We start from the raw sequence: 15,602 nt of genomic DNA, 5'->3' as shown, positions 1-15,602 counted from the left end.
TAGTCTGGCACATCAATCCAACTGCTGTTTTTTATTTTGGCTCAGTCCCGAGAAAGCATTAAGTGGCTTGAGCGAGAAATGAAAGTTTCCAGCTTGAGTGGAATCACCAACCCCATTTTTTTTTCCTTTTCTACAGTTCCGTGAGAATATCCAAGACATCTTACCAGATCTTCCTGTCCAGGATGACGACTATTTGTTGAAATGGCTTCGAGGTAAGAGGGAAATCTGCAACATGCTTGAAGCAAGCCTGGATGCATCTTCGGTAGCCAGGGGTTAGCTTCTGTCTAAGGCTACATTCTTCTGTATTTGGTGGCAATGTTACAAAGCTCAACAATTCTGGAAGACAATTCATAGAGGGAAAACAAATCTTAAAGAAGGAATTCTCTTTTCTGCCAACTGTTTTTCTGTTAAGCATCACTAAATGTTCGTGGATAGAGGGTTTATGTTACTTGTACAGGGACTCCTCGTTTAGAGACCACAGTTGGGACCGGCAACTTGGTCGTTAAGCAAAATGCTAAATGAAACCACAACTGTGCTTATGATCTTGCTTCAGCTTTCCTTTGCTTTATAGACCTGCGAAGGTCGTAAATGCGAGGACTGACCTTAGAGTTACCTTTTCTTCACTGTTGTAACTGCCCACTAAATGAGACAGTTGCTAAACAAGGACTGCCTGTATTTTTATTTTAAATGCTGTTAAATGCCCAGGGTCACCACAGTGAGATGGGCAGCCGTAAAAATCAAATAAATACATAAATCCTACTGAGTTAGCTTTATATATGATAACAGCTGCCAGAATACTATATGCCTCATGTTGGAAATCCCATATAATTCCCTCTTTAGAAGGATGACTAAACTGACCGTATACATCAACCGCAGAAATAACTCTGATACAGAAGTTAATTCAGTTTGGAAACCAATCATAGATTATAATTCTCCACATGAACTCATACTGCATCTGAAGTCTGGGTTTCTTTTAAGTTGAGACTTTAACATTTTTGCTCTTCCTTGACTTGCTAAATAAGGGGAGAATTTTCTGAAGCAGATCGGTGAACTCCTGTGAACTGCTTATTCTGCCTTAGGATTCCTATTAAATTGGCAGCTTTTATTCATGATCGAAAGCTGACTTGTCTGAGTTCTTTTACAGGCAGCGCTGATCTAGTATTACTTCACACTGCTTGTTAATCTCTTTTCTGCCTTCTTTTAATCTTTCTCATTTCTCTTTTTTCCTGGATTGTGCTTTTAAATATTTAGTTAATTAAAAAAAAAAAAAGATTCAGTGGCCACGATGCTAGAAGCAGTTATTTCGGTCAGATTATTTCTTTGGACCAGGGCAGGAATAGATAGCAAAGCCGTGCTTCAACAGGAGAAAGACAGGAGTAGTTTTACCCAGCTAAGCAAACAGTGCCCAAGCAAATGTCTTGGCTTACTCAGTGCAGTAAGCCACGTTTTATTTAAGCCACCATGGTTCACACAACAGGCTAAGCCAATGCCTGTTAATGCAATGTGTGAAGCCCACCTCCTCTTTTTAGCGTGCATCTTGCGTGTTCTTTCTCCTTGCTGAGTCTTTGCTGCGGATCAAATGGCAGATGCTGCTTCGGCAGACCTTATGCTTGTCCAGTCGGAGCTCAATCTCCACAGGTACCCTCTGGGGAGGACAGTCAGACCTGGATGGGTCCCCACATCCTGGAGGCACCAAAGACACACAGCTGAAGGGAATAAAAAATGCCCGGTGCCCCCGCAATGTCTGAGAAGAGGGAGGGAGGAGGGCAGGCTACGTGACAAGGTAGAGAAAAACAAAACAGCACAAAAATATCCTGCCAAGCTGCAAAAGGCAGGCAAGACCTAGAAAGTTATTCTTGCAGGCTACATGTACTTTGAATGCAGACATAAAGGTGGGAGGACACTCTTATTTTATTTATTTGTTTAATACATTTATATGGCCGACTAACTCACAACAGTGACTCCAGGCGGCTTACAAAATTAAATCCATTTGCCTCTGGAACTTTTGCATAATGATCACATACCTTTTACCAGCTGCAATAAGATGCAATGGGAACAGACCTCCCTTTTAATATGCAGAGTGTCGAAGGCCCACCTGCATCTGTAGGTGGGCAGGTGTTTCAGTAGCGTCTCATCAGATGGCAGCAGCCGTCTTTATTGTGGTCATTAACCAGCACAAGGAATTTAGTATTCAAATATTCCAAATATCCAAAACTAAATTGGCAATATCAGGAAAGGTACATAATTTTGGCTAAAAGACAATATTAAATCACAATATGCTAAGGGACATCAGATACAAGGTTTAACTTTTTTTTTTCTTTTTAAGAATTTACTCAGTGCTGGGCTAGGCATTTTTAGTCCCAGAGGCTTTGCATGTGTGTGTGTGTGTGTGTGTGTGTAATATTATTATTGTAGCTTTACACACATACACACACACACACTAAATTAGGAAACACCATGTAATGATTGCCTTATCCCAACAAAGTCAGTCTCACCAGAGTTTAGTGATTAAAACTGATTTATTGAAAGGATAGTATGCAAATACGAAGAAAGCTGAGAATGAGCAAAAGCGCGCCAAATACAAACTAAAAACCCTCGCTTCAAAACCAACCCCGCCCCCTCCCTCCTAGCAACCACCCCCTCCCAGGTGTTAGCAACCGTTACCCAAAGCGGCCTGAGAACGCAACCTTGAACAGAGTCAGTAACCCAAACATACATTCCACAGTTGCAGTAAAAGATTACAGCCTGGCACGGCTGGAAATTTCCAACCCGCAAACACGGGTTAGAGAAGTGACATGCGAAACGTTACGATGTATACAGAACATTGAAACGATGAACATGACATATTGCCCCCCCTAAAAAAATGCAAAATTAAGGCGCAGGCTTATCAGGATAGGCAGTATGAAAATGAGTAACTAGAATAGGGGAGTGAACATCGTGAGCAGCAACCCACTCAGGATGGGGAAAATGCTTCCAGCGAACCAAATATTGTAGGACAGAACGACATCGTCGGGAGTCCAGGATTTCTTGGACTTCAAAGTGTTGTTGACCATCAATCATGATAGGTGCAGGGGCTGGAGGTTGTGGATGCCAGCGGCCTGATTCGTGGAAAGGTTTAAGGAGGCTGCAATGAAAAACAGGATGTAAGCGTTTAAGATTTGCAGGCAAGTCTAATTTAAAAGTAACAGGATTAATTTGAGCCACAATAGGAAAGGGACCAATAAATTTAGGTGACAACTTCTTTGAAGGTTGTGTGGACTTGATGAATTTGGTGGACAGATACACCTTATCACCTACTTGGAAAGGTGGAGAGGGGGATCGTTTAGAATCGGCATGTCGTTTGTAAGTGGCTTGAGCATCAGCAAGCGCCTGTTGTATGGCTGGCCATGCAGCCGCTAGACGTGCAGCCCAATCAGCAGGTGAAGACGGAGGGGAGGCTGGTTGAGGCAGTTCTGGGATCGGAACAAAGTCACGTCCAAAGATGGTATGAAATGGCACTTGCCCCGTGCTTTGGTGAACAGCATTGTTATAAGCAACCTCTGCGAAGGGTAGGAGGTCGACCCAATCGTCTTGCTGATAGTTGACGAAAGCATGTAGGTATTGTTCAAGGGTAGAATTGACCGCCTCCGTATTTCCGTCAGTCTCCAGATGCGACGCAGTTGACAAGGCTTGAGTAGTCCCCAACAATTTCATAAATTCCCGGCAAAACTTTGACGTGAATTGTGTCCCTCTGTCCGTCACCAAGCGGGCGGGGCATCCGTGAATTTTGTACACGTGTACAATAAAGAGGCGGGCTAACTGTTGCACAGATGGGATGGAGGTACACGGGATGAAGTGTGCTTGTTTAGAAAAAAAATCTTTCACCACCCAAATGACAGTTTTTCTTTGGCTAGGTGGTAAATCAACAATGAAATCCATAGAGATCTCCTCCCAAGGACGGGAAGGAGTAGCCACTGGTTGTAACATGCCCTGGGGCTTTCCCACTTTTCGTTTGGAAGCAGCACATACTGGGCAGGACTTTACATATTCTTTGATGTTGCGCCGAAGCGTTGGCCACCAGAATTGGCGTCTAACCAGATGAAGGGTTTTCCCGAACCCAAAATGCCCAGCCAATCTGTCATCATGGGATCGTGACAGAATGGTTTTGCGCAGCGTCTCAGGCACATAGAAGCGATCATGTTTCCAGGCAAATTCTTGTTTAAAAGTAACCTCGTTGAGGTTTGCTTGCAACCAAGTGTCAGTTTTTAGTTCGGAGAGAAACTGTTGTTGCAAGTCTGAGGGAACAGGCAGGCGAGGTGAAACTGAAGCGTCTGTGCGTTGCGCTCGGGTTTGGCTGCAAGTCACAGCTGCTAGACTCATTTGGGGCTCAGTCCAGAGAGTTCCCACTAAATCTGGCACCACACTAGCATCCTGAGGCTGGCGCGACAGCGCATCAGCCAGAAAGTTGGTTTTTCCCGGTATAAATTTCAGCTTAAAGTCAAAACGACTAAAGAATTGAGCCCACCTAATTTGTTTTGGGCTCAGTTTACGGGAGGCAGTGAGCTCCTCCAGGTTTTTATGATCAGTCCAAACCTCAAACGGGTGGGTAGCCCCCTCCAACAAGTGACGCCAGCTTTCCAAAGCGGCTTTAACAGCAAAAGCCTCCTTTTCCCAAACGTGCCATCTCCTCTCCGTCTCTGAAAATTTACGGGAGAGGTAAGCACATGGCTTTAACTGTCCGAGATTGTTCCTTTGCATTAGCAGAGCTCCAATTGAGAAATCAGAAGTGTCCACCTGTACCACAAATGGTTTGTCAGGATCGGGATGCTGCAAAATGGGTTCGGACGTAAACAACCGTTTAAGGGTCTGAAAAGCCCTCTGACATGCAGGAGTTCACTTTAGCAGCACCCCTGGATTTTTCACCCTCCGTGTGTCCCCCAAACCTTTTGTTTTGAGCAACTCAGTGAGGGGCAGCGCAATTTCCGCAAACCCCTGGATGAACGGCCGATAGAAATTTGCGAATCCAAGGAGACTTTGAAGCTGCTTACGCATGCGTGGTGGCTCCCATGCCAAAATGGCTTCAATTTTCGCGGGATCCATTTCAATTCCTTTATCAGAAATTCTATAGCCCAGATAATCAATTTGCGTCTTATGAAATGCACATTTTGACAGTTTAGCATACAATTCTGCCTTTCTTAGTTTGCTGAGAACCTGTCTGACCAGATGTATATGTTCCTCCATCGTTTCAGTATATATTAGAACATCATCTAAATACACCAGTACCCCTTTAAATAGATGGTCATGCAAGACCTCATTGATGAGTTGCATAAACACCCCTGGTGCCCCCGCCAGTCCAAATGGTAACACTTTATATTGAAAAGCACCCAAAGGACAATTAAAAGCAGTTTTCCATTCATCCCCCTCCCGTATGCGAATACGGAAGTATGCCTCCCTCAAGTCCAGTTTAGAGAATATTTTCCCCTTTGCCAGATGTGTTAACATGTCTTTTATCAGGGGCAAAGGATATTTATTTAATATTGATACTGCATTGAGCCCACGGAAGTCCGTACACAGTCTCAAAGTGCCATCCTTCTTTGGTCGAAACAGTACAGGTGCACCTACTGGAGAGCTGGCAGGCTCAATGAAACCCCTAGCTAGGTTTTTGTCAATAAACTCTCGTAGTGCTGCCAGCTCCTTCTGGGTCATCGAATAAATTTTCGGACTAGGCAGTTTCACATTAGGAACAAATTCTATGGCACAGTCAGTTTTGCGATGAGGCGGTAGCCGATCCGCCTCTTTTTCACCAAACACATCTGCAAAGCCCTGGTATTGTTCCGGCAGCCCTTCCAGTGGCTGGAGGACTTGCAGAGAAGTGGTCGCTGCCCTCCCCACCTCGTTGTCGTCTAGCTGGTCTTTTGCAGGGGCTTTATAAAATCCATCTGCGAACGTCACCGTTCGATGCACCCAGTTTATGGAGGGATTTTGCCGTACAAACCAAGGCATCCCCAAGATGACCAAAGGGCCCCCTACCGGTGCCACAATAAACGGTAATTTTTCCCAATGGCTGCCCGTTTGCAAGGCAACCATCCCAGTAGAGTGGGTGACTAGTTTCCCCCCTGCCATGGTCCCATCCAACTGGGTAAAGATCATTGGCCGCTTTAAAGGGAATGTGGGTAACCCCAACGCAGTCACCACATCGGGGTGCATCAAGGACCGTGAACACCCCGAATCCACCATGGCCCACAGTTCTATGGTTCGGGTGTTGGACCCCAACTTCACTCTAACGGTCAGGGTAGGGAAATCCCCACTCACCGAAACATGGTCGCGCCCATCTTCTACTTCTTCCACCTGCCCCACGGCGCCCTTTAAAGCAGGTGGCTGGTGTTTCCCGCCGGCTCATCGGTCTCCTGTTTCCTCTCTCCTCCAAAGAAAGGGATGCCCTCAGATTCTGCCTCAGCCAGGGCGGCTTTCATCTTCCTGGGTAGAGATGGCGATTTCCCAGCCGGTTTAGCTGGGCGATCCTCGGCTCGTCTTTTTGGGCACGCCGCCGCCCGGTGCCCTTCCTTCCTGCAGCGCAGACATTGCCCCTTTGCAAAGCGACGTTTCCTCTCCTCTTCTCACGCCCGGTGGCTGGGTCGTCCTGAAGAGCTCAGAGCGCGGGCGCTTTTGATGGTTTTGCTTTGCTTCACCGCCTTACGATGTGCGAAGGTTTCCAGGGCGTTTTCGGCGCTGCCCGCTAGTTGAAGCCACCCATACAAAGTCTTCGGGTCATCCCGTCCCAGAGCCCACCGAAGGACCTCCGTTTCTAGTCCATCTTTAAACATCTCTACTAGGGTGGACTGGGACCAGTCCTCAACTTTTCCGGCCAGTGCTTTGGATTCTAGCGCGTAGTCTGCCACTGACAGCGATCCTTGGGCCAGGTTCTTTAGCGCCCGTTTTGCCCTTTCTTGTGCCAGAGGGTCCTCAAAGTGTTGCTTAAGCGCCCACAGGAACTCCTCAACGTCCTCTAGCTCTGAGGCCTCTGCTTGACACAGCTGGACGTACCAATCCGCCGCCCTCCCCTTCAGCCTATTTGCAATGGCATTGATTTTCCCCCTCTCGGAACGGAAACTCTGCTCCCAATCCTCCATGTAGCTATTAGCATTGGTAATGAAGAAGGACAGCTTCGTAGGGTCGCCGTCAAACTTCACAGGAAAGGGGGGGGGTCTTGCCGCCTCCAGCCGTTCGGCTTTTCCAGTCACTTCTAGGGTCCTCCTCCCTGTCGCTGACTGTCGGAACCGAGTCCGACCTCTTCTCCGCGGAGATCGGGGTGGTGACTCCAGGTTAGCGCGCTGATCCCTAGCGCCCTTTCGTCTCCCCTCAGCCGACCCCGACTTCCCACGGCTTTCCTTTAGCATCACCGCCAAAGACTCCAACTTCTCCTCCAAAGCCTTCATTCGCATGGGGGTGACCGATTCTTCGGCCGCACCGGTTACCACTACCACCGTAGGTGACAACGGAGGTCCTGGTTTCCGGACCTCTGGGGCGTCTCCTACAGCGGAGTCCTCGTCCTTGTCCCCCGTTCTATATTCGGCCCCTGACGTGACCGTTGTTTCCGATGTCACCAACTGCTCACCGGGTTGTAGCCCCAGTTGTTCCCAACGGGCCGCCCTCTCCGCGCGGGCGCTCCGGGCCACCCGCACCGTGGTGTCCGGTTCCTCTTCAATCCACTCGGCTTCTCGCAGTAGAGACATCGCTAGCGCTCCCCGTCACAGGAAACCTGGTTAGGGGCTAGCGGGATAAGTTTCTTTGATGATTCTCAGCTTTATGTAATGATTGCCTTATCCCAACGAAGTCAGTCTCACCAGAGTTTAGTGATTAAAACTGATTTATTGAAAGGATAGTATGCAAATACGAAGAAAGCTGAGAATGAGCAAAAGCGCGCCAAATACAAACTAAAAACCCTCACTTCAAAACCAACCCCACCCCCTCCCTCCTAGCAACCACCCCCTCCCAGGTGTTAGCAACCGTTACCCAAAGCGGCCTGAGAACGCAACCTTGAACAGAGTCAGTAACCCAAACATACATTCCACAGTTGCAGTAAAAGATTACAGCCTGGCACGGCTGGAAATTTCCAACCTGCAAACACGGGTTAGAGAAGTGACATGCGAAACGTTACGATGTATACAGAACATTGAAACGATGAACATGACACACCAGTTGGCAGGGATTTGGATCACTTTTCTCAGATTCTGCATTGTTTGATTGGTGTGCAATGACCAGACAGGACTGAGGCAGGGACAGGTTCCCCTAAATTGCGCCCGTTCCTCTAAATATTCTCTGCTGCTCTCAAGTTTTCTTTAAAAGATAGCTCCAGTTTTCAGCCAAGGGCTCTTGGGTATAATTTCAGGCTGGAGGTTTTTAGAGAAAGGCAAGCAGAAAATTGCAAAAGTTCCAACTGGGATGGCCCAAGAGCGAGATTAGACAAGAATAAAGGTTAAAGAGCAAAAAGAAGCAAACAGTTATGTCACTTCATCTGGGACTTCTGTGCCAGCGCTGATAGATTTTGGTTAACTCAGCAGGTGGTTTCTTTCTTTCTTTCTTTCTTTCTTTCTTTCTTTCTTTCTTTCTTTCTTTCTTTCTTTCTTTCTTTCTTTCTTCATTCAATTTATATAGCCGCCCATCTCAAACCAGTGACTCTGGGCAGCTAGCCATAATAAAGTTGTTATAACTGCAACGTGGTACAAAATTCCACATCTGGGCTCTGGATACATAGAGTTCTGGCCACTACTGAGAAAACACATTTGTGAAAGAGGTTGCCATGGCTGGGGACAACCCAGGGCCTTTTTTCAACGCATCTTTTCTTGTTAAACCCATTAGCACAAACAGATCAGTATGGGAAGTCTGTTACCTCCGCGTATCACGTGGTTGCCCTCTTTGAAAATATGGTAAAAAAAATAAAAATTTGGAAGAGGTAGATGAGATTCACACTGAAATACAGGTTGGCAGAGAGGAACTCTGTGCGAGTGTGGGTGTGTACATGTGTGTTAGTTCGTATCTTTGTTTCCTATTTAAAGTTCTTCTTTAGCACAGCTTTCCCCAACCCCCCCATAAGTACATTGGACTCCAGCGCCCATAACTCCTAATCAACCAAATTCCCATCCAAAATACCTGGGCCAGGTATTTAGGGAACACAGTGTTATATGTGAACCCAGTCAATTATGGCTTACTCAGTAAACTAAGGTTAAGCAACCAGGCTTTTGTGTGTCATGTAAAACCCAACAGGAGGTTGATATTTCGGGGACCTTGGTTGGAACTGGAAGCTAGCCAGTGGTTGGAATTCACACATCCTACTAAGCCACAAACCACTGTTTACAAACCCCAGTAGCTGAGATCATGCTCCATAGTAAGCCAGGTCAACTGCCCAAGAGCTTAACTATGCAAGCCCCAATGCTGCAGATTTTCTCTCTTTTTAATTTTTTTAAAAAAATTTCAAGATATAATTAAGACACATAATGCAGAATATAAGACTGATAGAATACAAGTCTAAAAAAGAAACAGGAAAAACTAAAACGGTGCAGGAGTAAGGAAAAGAGCACATCAGGCCAGTGGCTTCTGACCTTTTCCAGCACAGGTATAAAAGTACATAAAAGTTAATCTCTTAATTAAACATGTAGTAACATTATTTCTCTAAAATAAAACCATTCAATCATCAAAACCTAAAATCAAGACTTTACTCTTTTGCGTTAACAGCAAATAGTCTAAAAGCGGCTTCCAAACAGAAAGAAGTCCAGTTACAGTATTTTATTCTCTTATCAGCTCTGTCAGTTTAGCCATTTACGCCAGTTCCATCAACTTAATCATCCAGTCCTCCATGGAGGGAATTGGCGCATCCCTCCATCTTTGAACACGTAAGAGTCTTGGCCACTGCAGATTTTCTCAAGGGAGAGAGATCTCTCAGAATTGCCAACTGCTGGCACCCACATGGGCTGAGACGGGAGTCCTTCAGACTGTCTGTCAACTGGGTCTGTCTCCTGACCCCCTGCCGGGGAATTGCGCAGGGCAAGGCTTCCGGAGAGGTGTTTTCAGCTGTTCATGGAAGGTTTCAGGCCAGGAAGGTGGGTGAGAGGTAGAAGACCAGGCTTGAGAGCCTCCAGATCGTGTGAAAGCCTTTCCTTCTACTCTGCTGGGTGGAGGTTACTGCCAGTCACCTGCAATCTGGAGGAGGATCAACAGGTTGCTGGGATGAAGTGTGAGAGAGAAAATGTGGTAACTCTTATCTCAGGAAGATTTATAGCTTGTTATAAAAGGCCTGGGAGGAGGGTAGCCTGGGAAACAAAGCAGGCGTGGGTCTGGTTCGTATTTGGATGGAAGGGAGGAGAAACAGGGAAGTCAAAGATTGCATCTCAGAAGGAAGCCCTGACAAATCATTTCTGCACTTTTGTAGAGACGTTCTCATGGGGGTGTCCCAAAACCAAGAGGTGTCTGGTAGCCCCTCTTCCGCCCGGCCAGTTTTATTAAAAGGCGGACACATTCACAGGAAACTGGCAGAATACACAGAAATCCGGGATATGGGTATGGATGGTGCATTGGGTTTAAAACACAGTCTTCCTTTTAAGCTAGCATGTTAGGATGAAGGCCTTTAGCTCCACCTTCCTGACATGCTAGATTTCTATATGCATGCTGTATGTGGACACTCACAGGCCCTTTTCTACATTGCTGAGTGTTCCAAAACCTCAGTACAATTGATCCATCCAGCTTTCACAAAGACCATTAGATGCAGTTTATTTTAATTGTAGCCATGTTAGTTCATGGTAGCCAAAAACCAGAAAGAGTCTGGCAGCACCTTTTTGTGAAAAATGCTTATGCCTTTTAATAAAATTGATCAGGTGGGAAAGGAGCTACCAGACTCCTCTGGATTTTGGGACACCATAGAGTGACATAGTCCTCCTCCTGGATGGATGTGTCTACAAAGCCACAAGGTGTTGAACTGACTTGAAGAACACTTTACCTTGGTTATGAAAAAGCACAAGGAGCGTTGCAGCTCCATCTGTCTCTTCCCCAAGTGTTTTTGGAAAGGATGTGGGTGGAAAGGGTAAGGGGATGGTGGCAGTGAAGCCATCTTCTCTTCCAGGTAAGTGGGGCATAAGAGAGTGGCCATCAGCAGCCTCTGTCCTGTCCTCATGTCAAACCCTCCCTGACTTTTTTTCAAATGGCTCTTTTAATTTAAAAAAAAAATTGTTAAAGAGGAAGCACCCATTTTAGCATCCCATGCATTTGCAGCAAATTCATGCAATGCTAAAAATGGGTGCTTCCTCTTTAATAATTTTTTTAAATTAAAAGAGCCATTGGAAAAAAGTCAGGGAGGATTTGAGATGAGGACAGGACAGAGGCTGCTGATGGCCACTCTCTTATGCCCCACTTACCTGGAAGAGAAGGTTCCTCCTGAGAGGGTAGAGAACATCCTAGTTCATCTTGCAATAGATGGGTGTGCCCATTTTAGAATAGGCAAGTCCCCTGTCACTGTGATTTTGTGAGCATGTTCACTGCATATTCTCAAAACTTTAGATGAGGTCCTGGAGCAAAAAGGTTGCCGATCCCCTGCCTTAGGCAGCCAAGCTTTCCATTCAACAGTGAGGGCTAGGAACTTGGCTTTTTAAAGGTGAAAGTAAGTCTTCCACCTGTTTGCTTAAATGAGAATATAGTAAGATTTCTCCTTGCGGTTATGGTGACATCGATTCTTACCCTAAGAACAGTTCTTATTTTTGTTTGTTTATTTTGCATGTTTCTATCCTGCTGCTGAGGGTTTTTTGACGGCAGCTGGATAGAAACATGAAAAATAAATGCATTTCTTGAATTTTAAAGAAGTGTGGAAGCTTTTCAGTCTGCACCTCTGGAATGGCATGTCTTTGGCTAATGGAGACTGAGGAGGAGAAGGTGAAGGGGCTGAAAGAATCTTGTTTTAGAACAAAACCAGACTTGTCCCATTTTATGCCAGGCAATCCATTCAGGACAAAAGTCAAATGGCTGCACGTTTCTTTTCCACAGCTCCGCTGATGACCCGGATGATAATCTGATGAGAACTGTCAGTTGCACAGTCCCACAAGTCCAGGCAAATCTGTGCCAGCAGAGAAGCTTTTAGGTCAAGGCCAAAGGAGCTAAGCAAGAGTGGCACTCTGCCCCCAACATGCCATTAAAAGCAGTGGCCTTTGGCCGTGATCCTGAGCTGCAGTCTAGGGTTGATCAGTTTTAGCTAGCGCATGAGCCAAGAGTTGGTGGTGTTTAAATCATGGCTGTGCAACTGTGCAAGATGCTGACTTGAAAAAGGCAAGAGTTGCATAATATAAAAGGCGACGTTTTGCTCACGTCTAGCTCAGTTCCTAGAGACCTGGTGGACACATCTGCATTGTTTCCTTCCCACCGGGGATGTGTCCATCTGTCCTCCAGGATTTCAACCACAATGGCCACTTTCTGTCCATTGCCTTAGCTTTAACAAGTCAACCAAGGTCAGCCCAGGTCAACTAAGCGAAGGAATGAATGAACGGCCTTTATTTGCAAACACAGACCAAACAGAAGAAAACACCACAGTAAAAGATTGCATTAGCATTAACAGATGCAACTCATAGCAGGGCAGAGTTTGGACACGGTGTAACAAAACTTAGCAGTGCTCAGAGACACAGACTTGTCTTTGTAGCCTAATAGGTAATGTACGTAAAATAAGTCAAATTGCTCTGGGAATTTGGGGGAGAGGGGAGATCAGCTGCAAACGAGGGTCTCTCCAGAATGGGCTGTACACCAAGACGTGGGGTGCAGCTTCTCTTGTACCTGCTTCACGTTGCCACCCTTCTTCAGCAAAGGGGATTTTCCTGTGTTTGCCTTCCAATGCTGCTGGGGAAGAGCATTAAAGTGAGCCACGGATAAGGTCAGCTAAGTGACACCACCTTCTGTGGGTGAAAGTGGCAATGGATTGCTCTCTTGAGCATGGACTCAAATCTAGCTGTCTCGCTTGATGATTGGAAGAACTAATCCAACTGAAAGATGTGGGAAATCATTGGTGCCTCTCGGATGATCCAGTGTGAAATTTTATTCCTAATGGCATGATCTTGTTTCAGCCCGGTGCTTTGACCTGCAGAAATCGGAAGCCATGCTCAGGAAGGTAAGAGGCAACGTTCTGTCCAGGTATTTTTTATAAATATAGGACAAGGGACACATGGCAAACTGTTTTATGAAGGCTGTGTTTGCACACTGGTCCGGTTTTTGGTGCACACAATACACCGAACCATGAACTAACCCAAACTGGCTGGCATCACCCCACATACTAAGCTGTAAGTGAGCTAACCGAGGTTCATCCTAACCAAGCTTAGCGTGTTTGCAGCTGGAATAGAACTGGTCTTTAAGTGACTTGCCTAAGGATTGTGCAAACTCAGCCCAATCAGTGACAATTGCAAAAAGCTAGTGTAAGTCTACTTGTGCAGTTGTGTCTGCAAAGACAGAGAGTACTAAGTGATAAAAGTTAATAAGAGGTATAGATATGCATGGGAAGGGCAGATTCTAAATTCTGAGAGAACTAAATATAAGTTTTGGATGTAAAAGTCTTATGTTATGGTGAAGAACGAATAAAATGACCAGCAAGCAGCAGGGACGTTGGCAGGGGCAGGACAAATGTAAAAAGGGTTGTGGCTTTGATTGCACAACTGCCATCTTGACTTTTTTAACCCCCACTGGGCACGTCCCTGGCAGGCAAATTGCTCTGACGCATAATAAAAGCCATAGAAGACATGTCCATCCTGGGGGTTGATTAACTCTTTCCTGAACTGACCACAGTTTTGCTTTTGTTTAGTGCTCATGAGAAACCAGGTGATGTGTCAGTTCAGGTGCTGGCCAAGGAGTGGGGAGATGCAGGTTCTCATTTACCATGAGCCATGGAGGGTCTCTGGGGTAATCTGAGCCATCCTGCCCGCTCAGCCTAACCTCCCTGGGCAGGAGGAGCAGAATATAGGCTCCCTTGAGGTCCTGGATGAAAAGCAGGATAGAAATCTAATCAATGAAATAAACAAACATGGCAGGAGATTAAGAAAATGTTCTACTGGGTGCAGACAGGAAGGAAAATGACCTTGATGGAGGTACAGGTAGTCCTCACTTAACAACCGTTCTTTTAGTGATGGTTTGGACTTATAATGGTGTTGAAAAAAAACGACTTAGGACCGGTTCTCACACTTATGACTGTCACAGAGTCCCTGCGGTCACGTGATCACAATTTGGGTGCTTGGCAACTGGTTTGCATTTATGACTGTCGCAGCGTCCTGTGGTCACACGATCACCATTTTTGACCTTCCTGGCTGGCTTCTGGCAAGCAAAATCAGTGGGGAACAGCATGATTCACTTAACGACCATGTGTTTACTTAATGGCTGCTGCAAAAAGGGTTGTAAAATCAGGTTGCATTCGCTTAATGACCACTTTGCTTAGCAACCAAAATTCTGGTCCCAATTGTGGTTGTTAAGCAAGGACTTTGTATGCAGGAACTGTTTCCTAGGCAAAAAGGGCTGAAACATTTTTAAAGTCCAGAACGTCCAGATAACAGCTCAGAGAGACACCCCCCTAATTCACTGGAGTATAAGAAGTGGTGGGGAGGCACAGCACAAGCAGACTTGCAAGATTCTGTTATTACAGCCCACCTCCATCAAAGTAGTTTTAGCCTCCCGTGGAATTGATTTCTTGGTCTGGTCTACGTGGCGGCGCCGACATAGGATTTCCCCCCTCACCACTTCGTTGCTTGTTCTCCCTTGTTTCTCGGCGAACAGCATGTTGAGTTCCGCAAGCGTATGGATTCCAAGCACATCAAGGAATGGAAGGCCCCGGAGGTGAGTCTCTGGCAATCTCAGGTGATGCGGGTTCCTCCCCCTCTTTGACCTGAACGATACCGCCTCACCTGTCTCTCTGCTTCAGTCAGGCCCGCAACTGGGGTCTCTGTCACCCGGGGCAAACATGGATTCTGTGCCTGTTTTGGTGCCCCCCCCCCAGCGCTCATTTTGGCACGCCCCCAGCACAGCACCCGGGGCACATGCCCCGCTTGCGCCCCCCCCCCCGTTACGGCCCTGGCTTCAATGGTGCACGTCTTGGTGGCCTCAGAAACGTTGCCCACGGAATGGAGCCATCATGCGTTGAGTCCAATTTAGCCGTTGTCCTGGCTCCATCCCCTTCTCGGAGGCTGGCCCGTCTGACTGACCATGTGCTTCTCGCAGGTGCTCCGGAGGTACATGGCCGGAGGAGCTTGTGGCTTTGATCGCGACGGCTGCCCTGTTCGGTATGAGATCATTGGGACCCTCGATGCCAAAGGCCTCCTCTTCTCTGCCTCGAAACAGGATCTGCTCAAGAATAAATTCCAGGACTGCGAGAATTTGCGGGAGATATGTGACAAACAGACCAGAAAAGTAAGGCAGGGGGCGTGCAGAGTCAGAAGACGGGGCCAGAGGGCATGATCCAGAAGTTCTGAATTTTTTTCAGGCCATGGAACCCGTTCCTTGTAAAATAAAATTAAAAATAAAATTTAAAAAACCTGGATCCCTCGATCAAAAGGCAAAGCTTTAGTGATAGAAAAGGGGATGCTGATGTTCCTATTTAAATAATTTGATTAATTTTTCTT

General features: G+C 46.4%; 1 protein-coding gene across 2 annotated transcripts in view; it reads left to right on the top strand.

The window, feature by feature from the left end:
• Positions 1-15,602, top strand: part of SEC14L2 (SEC14 like lipid binding 2) — a 42,254-nt gene that overhangs the window by 15,546 nt on the left and 11,106 nt on the right. For both annotated transcript variants that reach the window (XM_063315388.1, XM_063315387.1), the window contains exons 2-5: positions 137-212; positions 13,071-13,114; positions 14,761-14,820; positions 15,202-15,390. In XM_063315388.1, the coding sequence (XP_063171458.1) occupies positions 137-212; positions 13,071-13,114; positions 14,761-14,820; positions 15,202-15,390 (369 nt within the window). The remainder of the gene's footprint in view (positions 1-136; positions 213-13,070; positions 13,115-14,760; positions 14,821-15,201; positions 15,391-15,602) is intronic.

This window comes from Candoia aspera, chromosome 15 (assembly GCF_035149785.1).
Source record: "Candoia aspera isolate rCanAsp1 chromosome 15, rCanAsp1.hap2, whole genome shotgun sequence".
NCBI lineage: Eukaryota > Metazoa > Chordata > Lepidosauria > Squamata > Boidae > Candoia > Candoia aspera.
This window is presented reverse-complemented; position numbering and strand designations above follow the sequence as displayed.